This window comes from Leptopilina boulardi, unplaced genomic scaffold, assembly GCF_019393585.1.
Source record: "Leptopilina boulardi isolate dan_hultmark-lab unplaced genomic scaffold, ZJU_Lbou_2.1 LbouV2_137, whole genome shotgun sequence".
In the NCBI taxonomy this organism is placed as follows: Eukaryota; Metazoa; Arthropoda; class Insecta; order Hymenoptera; family Figitidae; genus Leptopilina; species Leptopilina boulardi.
In genome coordinates, this window is record NW_026137682.1 from 1915440 (window position 1) to 1934177 (window position 18738).

General features: G+C 25.5%; 1 protein-coding gene across 4 annotated transcripts in view; it reads left to right on the forward strand.

Annotated features, from left to right (window-relative positions):
• The first annotated feature begins 402 nt into the window (after nt 1-402).
• LOC127291401 (neuroglobin-like) overlaps nt 403-18738 on the forward strand; it is a 40135-nt gene continuing 21799 nt past the window's right edge. Inside the window, exons 1-2 of one of the 4 annotated variants that reach the window (XM_051320524.1) lie at nt 403-1169; nt 4203-4949. In XM_051320524.1, the coding sequence (XP_051176481.1) occupies nt 4762-4949 (188 nt within the window). In that variant the 5' untranslated portion in view covers nt 403-1169; nt 4203-4761. The remainder of the gene's footprint in view (nt 1170-4202; nt 4950-18738) is intronic. The other 3 variants (XM_051320525.1, XM_051320526.1, XM_051320527.1) reach the window with 3 other exon arrangements.

Sequence of the window (18738 nt, forward strand, 5' to 3'; positions counted from 1 at the left end):
ATGTTATAAAGTTTATTTATCACCAATGTTTATAATAAAGGTTGAAAAATTGTTTACATTTCTATTTGAATCCTGTCAGTGAAGCTTTTATCACTTGCTGAGAAAAGTATGCCCTTAAAGATAAATATAACGTCTCAGCTTATATACGAAGGGAGGGTGGTATATAGTGTCTCTTCTCTACTCTCTTTTCACTATGGGGGGTGCTTGCAAGAGGGAGAAACAATTAATTTCTCATCGCACATATATATATATATATATATATATATATATATATATATATATATGATGTGCGAGTTAGTGGTGTGTTTCTATAGCTAGCGGATTACAATGATGTTTGAAGGGGCGCATGCGTCTCCGGAACAACGAATGCTTCATACAGGCGCTTCAGTCTCGGCTCGCCTGGGCTGTAGGCAATACGGCCGACGTTCTCGATCTTCCCAACGCTTTCGTCCAGGCGCCCCGGGATAACTCACCCCCTTAATTTCTCGCGTTTCGTCTTTCTCTCATCACATACACAAGGAGAAAAAAAAATTTATCAAGACCTACAAGTGAAAGTATTAAAAATTATTACATTCAACAGGAGAAATTATAAATAAAAAAAATTTTTTTATGTTTTTTCTTTTTTTTTTTTTTTTTTTCGTGAAACCGGAAGTATTTCTCCAGTCAACGAGAGATGCTCCGCTTTTCAACTCTCCCTTTAAGGGTATTTAAATAGAAATCGCGAGAAAGGGGAAAATGTGTAAGCGCGCGTGACATGTTCGTGTGTGATTCGTAGTTAGCTTTTCCCATGTAAATCGATCACTGTAAGCTCATGTTACATACGATAATATACGTATATAAACAGAATTTAAAAAGAAAGAAAGAAGTTAATTTGACTTCTTATTAAAATTTGAAAAAAAAATTTTTTTTTGTAGTTTTCTTGATAATTTTCATAAAATTCAAATTTTTCAAAAGTGAATAAATTCTTTGTTTTTTTTTCTTTTGATAAAGATTAACGTCTGTTAATGACAATATATAGTTTTATTATTGTTGGTGAAAAGGTTATTCATTAAATTTAAGTGTATTTTTGTTTCTCTTTTTCCTCTCTATTTTGAAGACAAGTGAAGATTTTGGGGGAGTGTTGATGTGATTGAAGATCTCGAAAGTGTTTAAGGATTTGTTGGAGACCGGTAATGAAGTTTTCTAGGGGATCTTTGTGGTTTATATGGGTTGGGTGGTTGAATAGTTTCAGTATATAAGTAGACAGTGGTTGAATTTCAATCGATAAAAGTCATAAGAATCAAAGGAGAAAAGCAAATTCCATTTGTATAACTAAAGAATTGAATTGTAAAGATTCATTTCTTCCGCCTTATTACTACCTCTCAAATATTGCTAACTAAATAAACGAATATAACATGATTTTAAACAAAAGAAAATAAATAGAAACATAAACATTTATATAATAATATAAATTTAATATAACATAACATTTGTAATATAAAATAAATATTCATAAAAGTAAAATGAAAAAAAATATAATTAATTTTCCTACAATAAAATATGTAAAATAAATACAATTAGCAAAATGAATTTAGAATCCTTCAATTTTTTTTAAATATAATAATTAATTGAGCAATTCGTTCCTTTTAAACACTTTGAATGCGTGAAAAAATGTTTTTGATAAAAAAAAAAATTTATATTCAGAGTAGGTGCAATATTAAATTGTCGTGAAGCTGTTTCTTTGTAAAAATTATTCTCAACAGATTTCAACATTTCTCATATAATATATATTACATTAAAAAAATGAAATAAATTTTTTCTTTTTTCAATTACACTCAATTTAGTGTTCGAAAATAATTATTTTTCATATACATTACAATGAAAATTCATAATGTAAATTGAAATATTTTAATTATTAAATTTGAATGTCATTTTTTCATCTAGTTAAGAGTAGAATAAATTGCAGGTATAAAGTAAAGAATATATTTTTTTTCATTATTAGGTACTGCTTTAAATTTAAAGTGAGAATTCTTTCACTAATTTAAATTAGCGAAAATTTTTTCTAATTTTTAGTCATTTTTCACTAAAATTTTAGTAAAAAAACAAATTTTACTAAATTAAATAGAATTACTAATTCAAATTTAGAGAGTACATTTTATTATTATTTTAGATATATATTACATTGAAGAATTTTCCCTTTGTGAAAATATTTTACTAGAATTTTTTTTAAATAATGTAGGTCAATTTTTGAGAGAATTTCTAAAGTTGTATCAAGATTTATGACTCCATAAGATACTAATGATAGTGTTGCATGAGGATGTTAATACATAGTTCCTCTTTAGAAAAAAGCTTTCCCCAATACTTATGGATCTTACGGTATTTTCAAATATGATAATAATAATAATAATAATAATAATAATAATAATAATATTATATAGTCTATAACATCGAAACTACAATTTGTTATTATTAATTAATATTTAATTACATTATCATGTTTTTACGATAAATGGTAAATTTACTCAATACCTTAATTTTTGTTTAAAATTTAATAATTAATTCAAATATTAGTGAAAATCAAAGGTTTCAGCTATATAATCTTGTTTAAATAATATATCTACTATGAATTTGAATTGCGAAAATCGTAAATTATTTACTTTAATATATGCTTAATGTTCATATAACATTTTCATTTACAATCAGAATTTTAGACGGTGTATTTGGACATAAAATATTAATTAAAACCCGACAAAGTTAATTCGTGCGATTATTACGTGCGATTAAAAAGTTTCTTCTCTGTAAAACGATAATCTCACTAATTTCCAAGTTCCTAGATATATTAAAATTTGTAAAAACTTTTTTAATTTACTTTTTTTAATCATATAAGATATTTAGTTTTATCATTAACAATATAAAAAAAAGTTATATCCAAATACAAGAATATATATGATTTTACTTTTTTTTATTTCAAATTTGAATTTTCTTATTTTTTTTTTTTTTTGGTCGTTATTAAAAAATTAATTCAAAATGCAATGCTTTGATAAATGTTGTACTATAACTCTTTTTATTTTGTAAACAAATTTTTCATTTGGATAAGAGCATCCATTTCATTAAAGACTGCATAAAAAAAAAGAAAACAAAATTACTCAATTTCCTCTATGAAAATTGAGAGTACATATTTTAATAGAAAACTCGAGTATATTTTCTGAAAATAATAATCACTGTCAACATTTAAATATATAAATAGAAAATAATTCTTTACTTTAAAAATAAAAAATATAAGTATAAAAATTTTCATTTGATAATAAACTTGAAATAATTATTCAAGGTTTTTGTTCATTATTTTTTTTTTATATTTATCTATTTATATTAAGATTGACACCAATATTGTTATATATATTAAAAATTTGAAAATTATTATTATTTATAAATTAAATTATTTTATATCATGAAGAAGATTTATCATTTTTCATTATATTGGAAAATTAATATAAATTATCGACATATAATAATGATAGGAAAATATTCTGGATAATTAAATTTACTGAAAATTGGATAAAATTATTATTTAGTTTCTTTCAATATCAGTTTTATGCTTTTCTTCCATTACATATTAATTTGATAAATTTAATATTGCTCTTTAATTTGTGAAAATTGATTTTTCGTTTATTTAATACATACAATAATTATTTTCATAATAAATATTATCGTTAATTATAACTACTTTTCAGTGAAAATTAAATTTGTTCAGAACTGATGTCGTTAATTTAAATTACCATTTTTAAAAAGTAATTTTAATTTCATTTTTGTTTTCAATCTTTTTTACCGAAAAATTTTCATTAATTGAAACTAAATCAAAATAAAAAATATATAAAATTTCTTTTGTTTTAATAAATCGCATAATATTAATAACTGGTTTACTATATTTCAAAAACAAACATCAAATTATTTATAATTGGATTAATTTAAATAAGAGAATTTATTTGGTTGACATTTATTACATTAAAAATGTTTGTTAAAAAATATTTATTGTAAAACTTTAATTCCCTTTAAATGAGGAAGTGATATATGTATATAAATAAGCTTTTAACGCCTGCAATTTAAAATACTCTTTGACATATTTAATAAAAATATTTCTTAACAAAAAAAAAAAAATTAATATTCTTTATGTGCGTATATATTTTCTATTTATATCTCAATAAGCCTTCTACAAATCTGTGTAGAAAACCCAGGAGAATCTCAACAAAATTCAATAATCTGAAATTCCGGAATCCTGCATCCACTCCGGAAACTTCATGTGAGTGTACTGCTTCGAGAATTAATTAAATCAGTAATCGAATATGTGCAGGATGTGCTTCCTCATATAAGGAAAATGGAATCTTAAAAAATATATATAAATAAATAACAAGAGACAAGTCAACAATAAAGAAAAGTCTTAACAACTATACAACAACAACAACAACAACAAAATGTAACAATGTATAATTAAAAAAAAAAAAAAGAAAAACAGTCCGAAATCAACATGTCGTTAAAACGAAAAAAGATACTTCGCGCTCGAATGGGCTATATAAAGAATAAAGTGCACAAAGACTGAATATTAAATATATTTATATATATCAAAGGTAAAATAATACATCGCCATGTAAAATTAAAAGGAAAAACACCTCAAGAGGACTTTGGCTTTGGAAAAATTTGGGTGTGATGTGAATGCTCAGCCGTGAAAGTGAAAACAGGGAAAAAGAAAAAAAAAAAAAAAAAAAAAAGGGTGAGCATTAATTCACAATGGGTTGCAAGCTTAGTAAACTGGCTTCCTCGACAACACAGAATCAATCTGGTCGCGATAGTCCGCCACCGCCAGCAGCCACAGATCCGCGACTTCCGCTTTCAGCACGGCAGAAATACACCATTATCGCAAGTTGGAAAGCTGTTGCCAGATCTATGGAAACAACTGGCGTCTACATGTTCATTAAGTAAGTTTTCCAACGTTTCCTCTATTTTTTTTCCGCAACGATAAAAAAAAATTTTTATTCTTTTTTTTTCAATAAATGTTCATTTTTTTTAAATTCTCAATTTAAATCTTGAAAAAATACATGAGCATTAATATTTGTTAAGAATTTTTTTTAGAATCAAAAAAAAAAAATTAATAACAAATATAAAAATTTATAACTAACACTTCCAATTATTACCATAATAATATCAAGGTAATATATTACATTTAAAATTGGTAATATTACAGTAATCTTAAAATTTCCGCCTGAAGGTAAACATGCTACAAGTAGAATTGGTCTGTTGGTTAAGATTCTCGACTGCTATGCGTTAAGTTTGATGTTCGATTCCCGTCTCGATAACTTTTTTTTCATCAAAATAAAAAGTCTCTCGGTGCAGCATGTAATATTACCTCAATATTACATGTCATATTACTTTCAGGCGGACATTTTAATATTACGAATCTCAGATGTAATATTACCTTGATATTAAAGTAATATTATGTGCTACTAGGGACATAATATCCCCCCCCTCTCTCTTCAATTTTCAATATCCAAAAAACTTCTTCTCCTCTCTGTCTTTTCAATTACTAATATCCGAAAATCAATATTATCAAAAGGTCATGTACAACTACGACTTGTACAAAATTTACTGAAGTTTCTAACGTCTGTACTTTTGCCTTTCGGAAGTTTCATATCAGAAAACATAAAATATTATATATGTGATGCTCCACGAGAGAAGGGATCTTACGTCAAAAAAATGTTAGGTTATGTTTAGTGATAGTTTTACCTTGATAAAAAGTTTCTTTTTAATTAGGTAAGATAAAAATTAGTTTTTATTGAATTTTATTTAAATGTAATTTATTTAAATTTATTTATTTATTTATTTAAATTTCATATATTTTTTTTAGTAATTAAAAATCTTAAACTAAAAAATATTATTAAGTAAATTAAAAATTTTAATTTGAAATTTAGGATTCTAATTCTTAAGGATGAAAATATTAATCAGTTTATTAAATTTCCAAAAATAATTGATATAAAAAATAGTATTGTAATAGAAAAATTTATAATAAAATTATCTTTTTAGTGATATTTCATAAATTATATCTTTAGAGTAAAATCCTGCTAAAAATGGGAATCCACATAGAGATAAGTTAGCAAAATTAAAAAATATAATTACATAATAAACGCATAAATTCTTTGTATGAGGAGTTGATTTTCCTTGAGTATTTTCACTTCAAAAATCACAAACATAACCTAAAATTATTTTGAAGTAAGGTCGTACACTCGAATGGTTGCCATGGTAACAGTAACCATAGCAACCGTTACCATGGTTATAAAATGTTATAAAAGGTTAATAAAAAGTCACTGCAGTCAAACTTTTTAATTTCTTGCAATTTTAATGTATATAGTATAGAATTGATAAAAGCCAATATAGTATAGTGTAGGTCACTTTGAGTCAGACATCATTGATAAAATTGCAATAATCGGATCAAACTAAACTCAACTTGTTAGAATGCTAAAATCGAATTATTTCATATAAAATTTTAATTTTTTTTGTTTTGTAATTTTAGTTTTATAATTAGAATAATGCAAATTTTCATCAAATTGTTTTCTAAGTTCTAAATTTTCCTTATGAGTATTAAAATTCGCTTTGAGTATGGTATGAAAGCTTTTCCAAATTCTTGCAACATTTTTTTTTTCAGTAATAAAAAACAGTTTTTGTCAGACAAAAATAATTCTAATTGTATACTCAATTTACACAGTAAAAAGAAAGTCTTCTTTTAAGACAAAAAAGTTGTCTTATTTTAAAAGGTAACATTTTTAAGACAGCCCAAGAAGCACGTAATATATCCTCAATATCAAGGTAATATTACACGTGAGATTCGTAATATAACGCTGTAATATTACAGTAATCTTACAGTGATCTTAAAATGTCCGCCTCAAGGTAATATTACCGGGAATATTACTGTAATATTAACGGTAATATTACGGTGATATTACAGTGATATTACAGACTGATTTGAGTTATTCATAAAGCATAAAAAACGTAAATATATTATAAGTCAATTTGGCTTGTTGGTAAAACTCTGGACTCGTGTGCTTTGAGTTCGGGGTTCGATTCCCTGGATGGGTAGATTTTTTTCGTAAAGAAATATTCCCATAATATTACTGTAATATTCTCTTGTAATATTACCTTAATATTACGGTATAATATTACTGCAATATTACTGTAATATTACCTTAATATTAGCGCGTAATATTACAGTAACATTACCGGTAATATTACCTTGAGGCGGACATTTTAAGATCACTGTAAGATTACTGTAATATTACAACGTTATATTACGAATCTTACATGTAATATTACCTTGATATTGAGGTTATATTACGTGCTTCTTGGGAGCCCTTGCTGAATCTAAGCAATGAATTTACACGCAATTTTAATTTAAATACATTATGGCTAGTACTGCTGAATTTAAGAGTGATTTTAAAATAAGATTTACTTTTTACAGTGTATAATTTGTAGATGGTTATGTTCGTTTCAAGACTCTGAATATAGCCGCAAGTCATCCCCCCTCCCTTTCTCCCTTTCCGAATTTTCCGCCAAAAATGACATAAATTTTAAGGTTATGTTCGTTTCAAGACTCTGAATATTGCCGCAAGTGGAGATGGATTTCCCGCCAAAAATGACCTAAATTTTGAGGTTATGTTATCATTTAAAATTTCTAATTTTTTATGGAAATGTCAATGAAGTATTAATTCGAAAATAATGACATATTCAAATAAAATTTATTTAACAGCATATGATTGTTATGTCACGTGATGGTCAAACGATTTCAAAGTATTTTATAATAATTAAAAAAAAAAAAATGCCAATAAATATCTTATATTCTGCGAAATGTTAAAAACTTTTTGTTACTTTTGAATTTGAATTTTATTTCAAGCAGCTATTTTGATGCTATATAGGATATTTACCATAATGAAAACAAATTAGAATTCTAGAGTTTCAGAAGCTTATTCGATGAAAATTACTGCACTTGTTGCAATGAAAAGGAGCACAGTAATTGATTAGTTGTGTTCATTTAACTTTCTAAATACAAAGTTTGTTTCAAACTTTCTATATAACATAGACATCGATAAACCTTTAGATAAACCTGTCTTACTTAATACTTTGAAGAGAACAAAAACTTTTTATTGGTTATTATAAACTTATTCCTTTTCAAATCAGTATTTTCTTAATGCGAATATTTCAAAATATTTGAAAATAAAAAAATTAAAATTCCCTTTTTTAAAATATGTTTGTCTGTTACGTTGAAATATTTCCAAAAATAAAATTTAAATTTGAATATATAGGGTTAAATAAACAAATTGTTCTTTTTATACTGCGCAAATATGAAATAAATGTATAATAGTAGTCCTTTTTTTTTTTTTTTTTTTGCTAATTTATTCTATCGATTTTTATGATAAAGAAGTTTATCGTAAAATTTGTTTGAATAAAGAAAAGTTTTTCTAAAAATATAAACTCTACTGAACCATATGAAACCCTAATTTCTTCAACCCCTGAAACTTTATATACAATATACAATTCCCAGATATCTCCCAAAAAACGCACTCCTTATGAGAAGTTATATTACAAAGTAGAAAGTTTAATCATAAAAATTTTATATTAAAGTTGTTTGTCAACAAATTTATTTATGTATACTAAAAATAAATAGGTTCAATAAAATAAACAATTTTTAAATATATTACATGTTGTAGAAAATATACTTTTTGTTCTTTGATTTTTTTTTAAATTATCTTTTTACTTTGGATTTAAATATTGTATTACTTTTATTTTTTACTAATATAAACTTGACTAACTTGATTTAACAGAAACAACTGAAAAAAAAATTATATTATATCTTGATTCACTAAAAACAACATGTTTTTTTTTCTCTCATAACAGTATTTTAGTGATATTTTCTTGAAATAAAACACCCCTGTATACATTTACGAAGTTGTCGCGAAAAAAAGCGTCCCGAAATCGATACTTCCCTATATATTAATGCATATATATAACATCGTTGAATGACGTAGGTACTTTCATTAACGAAAAAAACAAATATTTTTTTCAGGTAAACACATATCTAATTGATACAAATTGAATACATTTAATTTAGGCAAATGTTTTAACGTAAATAGGATTATAAAGAAAAATTATACCTTTTACGTTCTCACAGTCAATAAAGAAAATAATTTATCCTGTTAATTAAAATCGTTTTCAATCAAAAATATACACATAAAAAGATATAGACACAGAAAAAACCTGAATTCAAATTGAGTATAGATTCTATACTCAATTTGATTCGCAACAAAAATGAAACTGGTTGTTTCATTTCGAGTTCTAAGGTAAAAGTATCAAAATGAAACAGGAAAGTTTCATTTTGAGAAAAAGAAAAATCGAAAAATATTGTAAAATAACGAATAATTTTGCACAAAAACATGAAATATAATAATTACAAAGAAGTAAATAACACGCTAGACTTAATATATTTGATTAAAAATTGCTTGTAATCGCGTAATAAAATAATAAAGGAAATATGTTTTTAGGTTAGAAAAATGAGAACATGTGTTTTGACAACAGGAACGGTACTGCCAACTTAAATAATAGCGGTAAATTTAAAAACTTATGAAATTAATTATTATCTACGTAAATAATAATAAATAATTTTTATTTAAAAACTTCTAAATATTCGTACTGGTCAAAATAATCTTTCTGGTGTTGTTGAAATATTAGAAACAATAATTGAAATACAAAATTACTCTGCTTATGATGCCAACTTAGAAATCTGAAATTCCAGCCAATATCATTTTGAATAACATGAAGTTTGTCCCATACTCATTTCGATACCCAAAAGAAAATGAGTTGCAACAAAAATGAGTCCAAGTTTTTTCTGTGGATGAGAATATAAATAAATAAAAAAAATTTAATATATACGAGAAAAAGTTGTTAAATATAGATATTTCTTTCAAAAAAAATAAAATAATCGCTTACTAATATTTATTTATAAATATTAACCTTAAAAAAATTTTTAGTAGCATAATTTTATTGAATTTTTGATAAAAATAACAATTTATTATATAATTCAAAGAATTTTGCAATAGACTAAGTTTTTTTTTTTTTTAAAGTAAAACGAAAAAATAGTTCAACTTGAATATAAATTTAATTAATTAATAGAAATTTACCGAAATTTTAAGTATTGTGATATAACTAACAAATATAATTTAACTAATAATTAGTTATTTTTATTGTGATATAACTTGAATAATCCCTATAATACTTGTCTTGGAAAATTAATAGATGATATTAATATTAAAAAAATATTATTATGCCGCATTACTATTCTTTATAATAATAATAATAATAATTATTATTATTATTATTATTTTTTTATTATCATCAAAATTATTATCAATATTATAATTGCTATTATTAAAATTAATTAAAAGTACATAGGATAAATAAAATTATCGATAAGAAAATTCTACTTTATGCAAAGTGATTGATTGCTATTTATATAATTAATAAACCTCAAAGTACTGTTCAGGACAAAATTGAATTTTGTTTTCCCCTCTCTATGTACAATAGGAAATTGCGTGTGTAATTTGTGATTAACTTACATACGTATAGTCTTAATATTTATATTGTCAGGGTCATTGTGAACATCAGTTTCACCATTATATTGTGAGATCTAATAGATGATACGAGAAAGTATGTTCTCTATTTTTTTTTTTATAGTTATAAAACTTTATCCTGGTAAATTTTATTTCTACACGCAAGGAATTCTTATATATATAGTATGTCGTCCCAAGAGTCTGCTACTTCGATCATCTTTTAAATGTGGATATTTACGTGTCTGTATATATAGAAATTATTAAAGGACCTTTTATATATATTTTTTCCATCCTCTCGACAAATCTTCTTATCTACTTTAAGAGAGGGAAAATTAACAATTTACTGAAATACTTCTTTTTAAAAGGAACATATATTTATTTTTCATATATATACATATAAGTACGTCCGTGGAATATTGTTTTCTTTCTTATTCGATATTAAAAATGAAAAAATTTTTATAAAGAAAACAGCTTTTTTAAAAGATGTAAAAAAAAATATGTTTTTTATTTATTGGTGTTAAAAAATAAAAAATGTGAACTTTTAAGTTTCAAGTACATAATATTAAAGATAAAGAACAAAAAAAATAAAAAATGACCGAAACAATATTTTATTATATAAGAATAAGTTGATTTTTAAAAAAAAAAAAAACATTTTCCTTAAGGTGCTCCAATTCCCCCACCTTCACCTAACCATTTTACAAAGTCATCTCTAAAACTATTTTATACACAAAACTTACCCAATCTTGGAAATTCGCTTATAGCAATATAATATGAACACTATGAGAAATAATTTTACTTTTAACTCTCCAGCTGTTGGCTGTATAATGAAAAAATATAGTCCATTATGCTCAGTAACTATTTCCCAACGATTTTCCTCAAGGAATTTTTTGTTTTACTAAGAGGAAAATGGTTGTCTAATAAAAAAAACTCCCTTCATCTTAATCCCTCAGAAAGTTTTTTTTTTCATTATAATGTAATTGAAAACAATGAAAACTAATATTATATATATTTATTTTAATAATAATAATAATAATAATAATACTAATAATAATAATTAAAAATAGGAAAAGAACTAAGCGCAATTGCGCCTACATCTAGGGTTTCGTGGCGCTTTAAATTTTAATGTCAACTACTGGGACATGTCAACTATAGGGACATGTCAACTATAGGGACATGTCAACTATATGGACATGTCAACTATATGGACATGTCAACTATTGGGACATGTCAACTATTGGGACATGTCAATTACTGAGACAGGTCAACTACTGGGACATGTCAATTATAGGGGCATGTTAACTAATGGGACATGTAATGTCCCTTCATGTAATGTCCATTCGGGAAAATGTCCATTCAGTAAATGGAGATTTGGGATCTGTGGGCCCCAACATTTGAATTTGGGAGCTATGGTGCCCCAAAATTTGAATTTGGGATCTGTGGTGCCCCAAAATTCGAATTTGGAAGCTATGTTTGCCCAAAATTTGAATTTGGGATCTGTGGTGCCCCAAAATTCGAATTTGGGATCTGTGGTGCCCCAAAAGTTTAATTTGTGATCTGTGGGGCCCCAAAATTTGAATTTGGGATCTGTGGTGCCCCAAAAGTTTAATTTGGGATCTGTGGGGCCCCAAAATTTTAATTTGGGATCTGTGGTGCCCCAAAATTTTAATTTGGGATCTGTGCCCTAAAATTTGATTTTGGGAGCTGTGGTGCCCCAAAATATACTACGGACAGACGGACGCCAAAGTGAAACTATAAGGCTTTCGGCCATGGGCCACGAAACCCTAAAAAATAATAAAAACTGATAAATTTGTCCTTATAATTTTTTCAATAATTTCCAATAAGCATTTTCAATACGACTAACTTTTTTTATCTTCATTTTAAAGGGAGTATAACGTTGCAAGTAATGTATAAAAATTAAAGTATCGAGTTTAATCAAGATCCTAATAAGTGTTCGATAAAGTTTTTCTCGATAAACCGGAAGTTCATCTTAAACTTTTGATTGAAGAAAAACAATTTTTAAAAGTTGTTGTTGTTATATCTATAGATAGCAAGCTAAAAAAAAGTTTAAAAAAATTCACTAAGACTTGAAAAATAGAGGCACATAAAATGAATTTATTATATATAGTTTATTTTTGATAAAAAATCTCACTATTATAAAAGTGATTTTGCAATCAAAAAATCGTAGTACTGAAAATTTAATAGGACACCCCCGAGTAATGAAATTCGAGCGAATCTGATGTTATTTAAAAATTTTGGTTGTCATATTGAATCTGCCATTTTGTATTTTTAAAATCTGACATGAATTTCGGATTCAGTGACCTCCATAACATTTAATTCCTTTAAGTCGTGTTTCTATTTTAAACTCTATTTTCTTTTGTTACTGTTGTTGACCCAAAAACGATATTTTTACAACATTTCGAAGAGTTTAATATATATAAATTGTACAATAAATAATTATTAGGATTCCATATAGTTTGGAAATTTCTGAGGAGAGATATTCTTTGCCGATTGGAAAATATTAATTTTCAGCAATTTTATGTCACTCTTACGAAAAGAAATAATAAAATTTTCATAATCAATTGCTTAATAATTTTAATTCAGTTTAATAAATATTTAAATAAATATAATAAATAGTGTTTAGCGAATTTTTGAAATAAATATTTCTCATATATTTTTTTTTCTTTTTTTTTTTATTTTTCAATTACAATTCTTGTATATACACCTCGTTTTCTTTTTTACAGACCAATGGAGAACAATCAATTCTACATACTCGCGCGCGTTATTCACGTAACATGAGAATTCCGAAGAGTGATGGGTTAGTTTGCAAATAATTCAATACGCGCGGAATGAAGCTTTACCACCCACCCCATTTTGACAAAGGGAAATATGCAGAATTAAAAAAATGCTTTTTAAAAATATAGAAATGAAAATGATACCATTACATAAAAGAGAACTGTGTGTCATTAATTTTACCAATAATGATTCCAGTGCAAGTACTTACATAATGATGAACATTGTCATTATACAGAGAGAGAGAGAGAAAACTTTATATCTCTACATACACTAATTAAAAAGGTTGAGGCGTGCTTATTATTCCAATTTTGAACTACTTTCCATATAGTCATTTTTTCATTTATCGTTTTGATATAATGTTAATTAAACATTATATTTAATATTCTTTTAATTTAATGACAAATTTCTAATTCCACTTATACATATGATAATTAGCAAAATTATATATTTGCAAAAAAAGTTTATCATGAAAAACTTAACATTCTGTTAGTCAATTCTAAAAATGTATCATTAGACAAAGTTACTTAATTATAGAGAGAAGTTTTTAAAGAGATAATTTGACAACTGTAAATGAATTATAATTATAGTGCAAAATTATTTTCATAATTAACAACAATTTTCGTTTTGATGGAAAAAAAACTGTCAATCCCACCGCTGTCACCAATATATTCATTAAACTCTATTTTTTTTAATGTTACAATGTTTTTCTTCTATTTATACCTATAATTTTTATTATTTTCTATTATTACATATTTATAATAGTTATAAATTATACCTATTAACATCATAATTTATTATTATTTTATATATATATATATATATAATTTGGTTGAATTTTTATTTTTTCTTTCTAAATTATAAAATAATGATCTCATTATTTTTTTATTGACACGTAAATATATTTGAAGAGAGAAATGAAAATTGATGGAAATAATATTGTAACGACATGAAATGCATAAATTGCTTTTAGGTATCATATAATTAAAGTGGTCAAACTATACAGTCACATGACATTATGAGTATGAGACTCGAGTGCAAGCCTTTGGTCCAGACTAGCCTCAGAAATCAATAAACGGCCATATATATATGAACGTGATACTGGTAAGCCATACCAGTTGCTTTAATCAGTAATTATACTGATATAATTTTTCTTTTTTAGTAGAAAAAAATTTTCTATTACGAAATTATGGTAAATTCATTTTTATATTAATACAAATGCATTGCACTTTTCAGCAATGGTTTTTGAGTGAAAATTTTATTCACAAATATATATATATATATATATATATATATATATATGCGCGCTTCGCGCGCCAACCCCCTATTTTTTATTGGTTTTGTAGATGTTTGAGTTAATGTTTAAAGAATTTCTGGAATTTAAAACTATTATTAATATTTTATTATTTATTTCTTTAAATGTTATTTACGATTTTTATTAACAATAATTTTTATTATTTTCAATTTTTAAAACAAAATTTAGGTTAGGTTCGTTTTTTGGTCATTTTCCTTCAAAGTTTGATCTAAATTTTGAAGTTATGTTTGTTTCTTTGTCTTTTTGCGCCAAATTTTGGCCTAAATTTTAAGGTTATGTTTGTTTCTTGGTCGTTTCCCTACAAAATAACTTAACTTTAAAATTTTGTTCAATTTCGGAGGAAAATCCACCTCTCCTTCAACGTAAGGAAGGAGGGGGGGGCTTGCGACTATATTCACAGCTTTGAAACGAACATAACCTTTAAATTCAGGTCATTTTTGGCAGAAAATCTACCTCCACTTGCGGCTATATTGAAAGTCTTGAAATGAATATAACCTCATAATTTATGTCATTTTTGGCGGGAAATACGGTGAGAGGGAAGAGGGGAGGACTTTCGGCCCTATTCAGTTTTGAAACGAACAAAACCTCAAAATTTATGTCATTTTTGGCGGGAGACGGGGGACTTGCGGCTATATTGAAAGTTTTGAAATGAACATAACCTCAAAATTTATATCATTTTTGGTGGGAAATACGGAGAGGGTAAAAGAGGGGGGAGGACTTGCGGACCTATTCAGAGTCTTGAAACGAACATAACCTTAAAATTTAGGTCATTTTTTGTGAGGGTGGGGGAGAAGGGGGGGGGGACTTGCAGCTATATTCATATGGGTCATTCCATATCAAGTGTAACCAACTATTGTACTATCCATGTCAAAAACACTGCGAGCGATATTTTCACAATTATCGTCTCGTTTCATGTGTTTTAAAAAGAAATTTTAAAACCAACTTCTCGATGATTCTTTCGTTGAATGTCAATTCATGACGCATCAAAAACCGATCGACTTCGATCGACATTCTCGTGAAATTATTGTCAAATTAGTTATAAAATATATTCAAGTATGGGTAGTAGGGAATTAGATGCGCTTCCAAGTACTTCAAAACCACCAAGTAAAAGAAAGACAACAAAGTATGAATTTGAATAAATAAAACAATTTGAAATACATTCTAAAAATGTTATTACAAAATTGGATTAACTTTTTTATTTGTCATGATAAGTAAAATGTATGATTCAATACAGGTTAATATAATTTTTAATTACAATATTTTAGTAATGAAAACGATTGTGGAAATAATTTGTTGGAGGCAGATGACTTGCAATCAGAAAATGATCCAAATGACTCTGAAAATTCAAAACGAAAGAAGACAAATATGTCAGAATTTTTTGAATTTAAACACACGAGCGAAAGAGAAAAATTTGCAAAATGTAAATTATGTTTTGCAAAAAATAACCAAGAAAAAATTGTGAAAATGAAAGATGCGAACACTACGGGCATCACTCGGCACTTGAGAAATCATCATCCACAAGAATATTTAAAGACATTTGGAAGTAAAATCAAAGATGAAAAATTGTCGGAAGTAAGATCTACACGATATAATAAAATTGTTATTAAATAAAGATAATATATTAATAAACTTTTAAATTGTTTTATATAAAAATAATAATTAAAATAATTTTGTAATAAAATTAAAATAAAATTTAATATTATAATTAAATAAATTTATCACTTAATTAAAATTTAATTGTTTAAAATATATACGGACATATTTCCTTTAAAATCAATTAGAAAAAAATTACAATAGATATTATATGACGTGATATAAAAATAAATAAATTATTAATACAATAAAAAGAGTGACAAATTAAATTTAACTTTTGATTAATATATTGATTGGGACTTAATTTACTTTTAATAAAATAAACTAATATCAAATGAAAAATTGGTTTTTAAAATTTAATGCAAAGTAAATTAAAATATTAAATAATAAACCAATGTAAGATAATTATAAAATAAAAAATAAGATTATAAAATATGACATTTTCGCTTTTTAGAAATTTGATCAAAGTAAACTCTTCAATATGATAACAGAATGGCTGGTCTGAAAATATTTACCAATTAATTTTTTTGATGACACCATAACACAGGAACTTTTTCAATATTTAAATAAAAATGCAAAAATTCCTAAGCGAAACCACATGAAATCCTTAGTCCAAGAAAGGTTTACAAATTTACAAGTGCTTGTAAAAAAGATGTTACAAGAAAATTCATCGAAAATTTCTTTTGGAATAGACGGATCGACGTCTGTTGCTCAGCAGTCGTATTATGGAATACAAGGTTAAATTTTATTTCAGAATTTTTTCAATTCCTTTTAATGACATCGGAATATATGCACGTTCTATTAAAAATGATTTTAATTAATTAATAAATAATTTAACAAATAAGAGAAATATAATTAAATTGTAATTAATAAATAAATAATAATAATTAATTTAAAAATAACTTGAAAAGTTGAAAATAAACTGATAAATAAATAAGTATAAAAGAATAAAAATAAATAATTCAAAATAAATAAATACAAATAATTTAATGAATTTTGAAAATGTTAAAATAAAAAATCTTTAAGGGGAAGTATCAGTAAAATTTAGAAATTTCACAATTTATGTTGTTTATATATCCTAATATTTTTGGTATTGTTTTGGATATAAAAATGCTAACTCCATACGACAACTGTTTCGAATCACCAGAAAAGGATTTTAAGAAATTATTGATAAATATTAAAAACAATAGTGAAAGAAGTTTTATTTTAACAATGTCAAAATTCCAATACAAATTGTTTAGCAATTTTTTTGAAATCTAAAATCATATTGAAATTATAAAAAAAAATAAAAACAGTTATTTTTTACAATTTTTTAGACATTTTAGTTTTTGAAAAAATTAAAAAAACTAATTATCTTTATAAAAAGTTCAAAATAAAATTTTTTTAAAATTTCGATTTTATTTAAAAAATTATTAATTAATTGTTTTATAATGATTCACAGCAAATCATAATTAAAATATTAAATATATTTTCTGAAAATAAATTAACACTTAAACAACATAAATTTCAATTGGCTGAAGTTTTGCTGGTCTCCCCGCAAAGTATGTTTATAAATTTTCTTGTCTGAAATTTCTTAATGAACATATTAAAAAATAGGACACTTCATTGATGAAGAGTGGAATATGCATTCTATCACTTTGGATTTACTTCCGGCAAATGGTTCCCACACTGGAAAAAGCGTAGCACAATTATTCCACGGTTATTTGAAAGAGTATGGTCTGGAAGATAAAGTTCAAGGAATTATGTTGGATAATACAGCTTCAAACACAACATTTATCAATGAATTAGGTCATCTTTTGAAAGAATCGAAATCTTCCATAGCAGACATGCATTTTAAGTGTGTTGCGCACATCTTAAATCTAAGTGCCCAAGATTTCTTAAAGGAACTAAATTTACAAAATGACGAAGACATTCAAGACGACGATGACTTCGATGATGACGAAAATGCTAACGAATTAACTAATGACATAGAAATATCAACGTCAGATAAATGGAATTGCTCACCTGTGAAGAAATTAAGAACTTTATTTCTCAAATTAAAATATTCAGAAAAGCTTAGGATAAAATTAGAATGTTGCTGTGGGACTGTAGGTATAAAAATGTTGTTACCAAGTGTGGACGTGAAAATCAGATGGAATTCCACCTACGACATGATCGAAAAAGCTACAAAAATGGATAAGGCTTTAACTTTAATTTGTGAAACGGATAAAGATCTCCATTTGGAAAAAGCAGACTGGGATGTTTTAAAAGTTGTCGTCAAATATTTACGATATTTCAAATCCTTATCCACAATTCTTTCTGGTGATAAGTACGTCACGTTACCTATAGTAATTGTCGGCTTAAATATGCTTATTGATAAATTAGAAAAGTCAATTCAAACGTTAGACTCAAAATTAGACCAAGAATTGATGGATAATA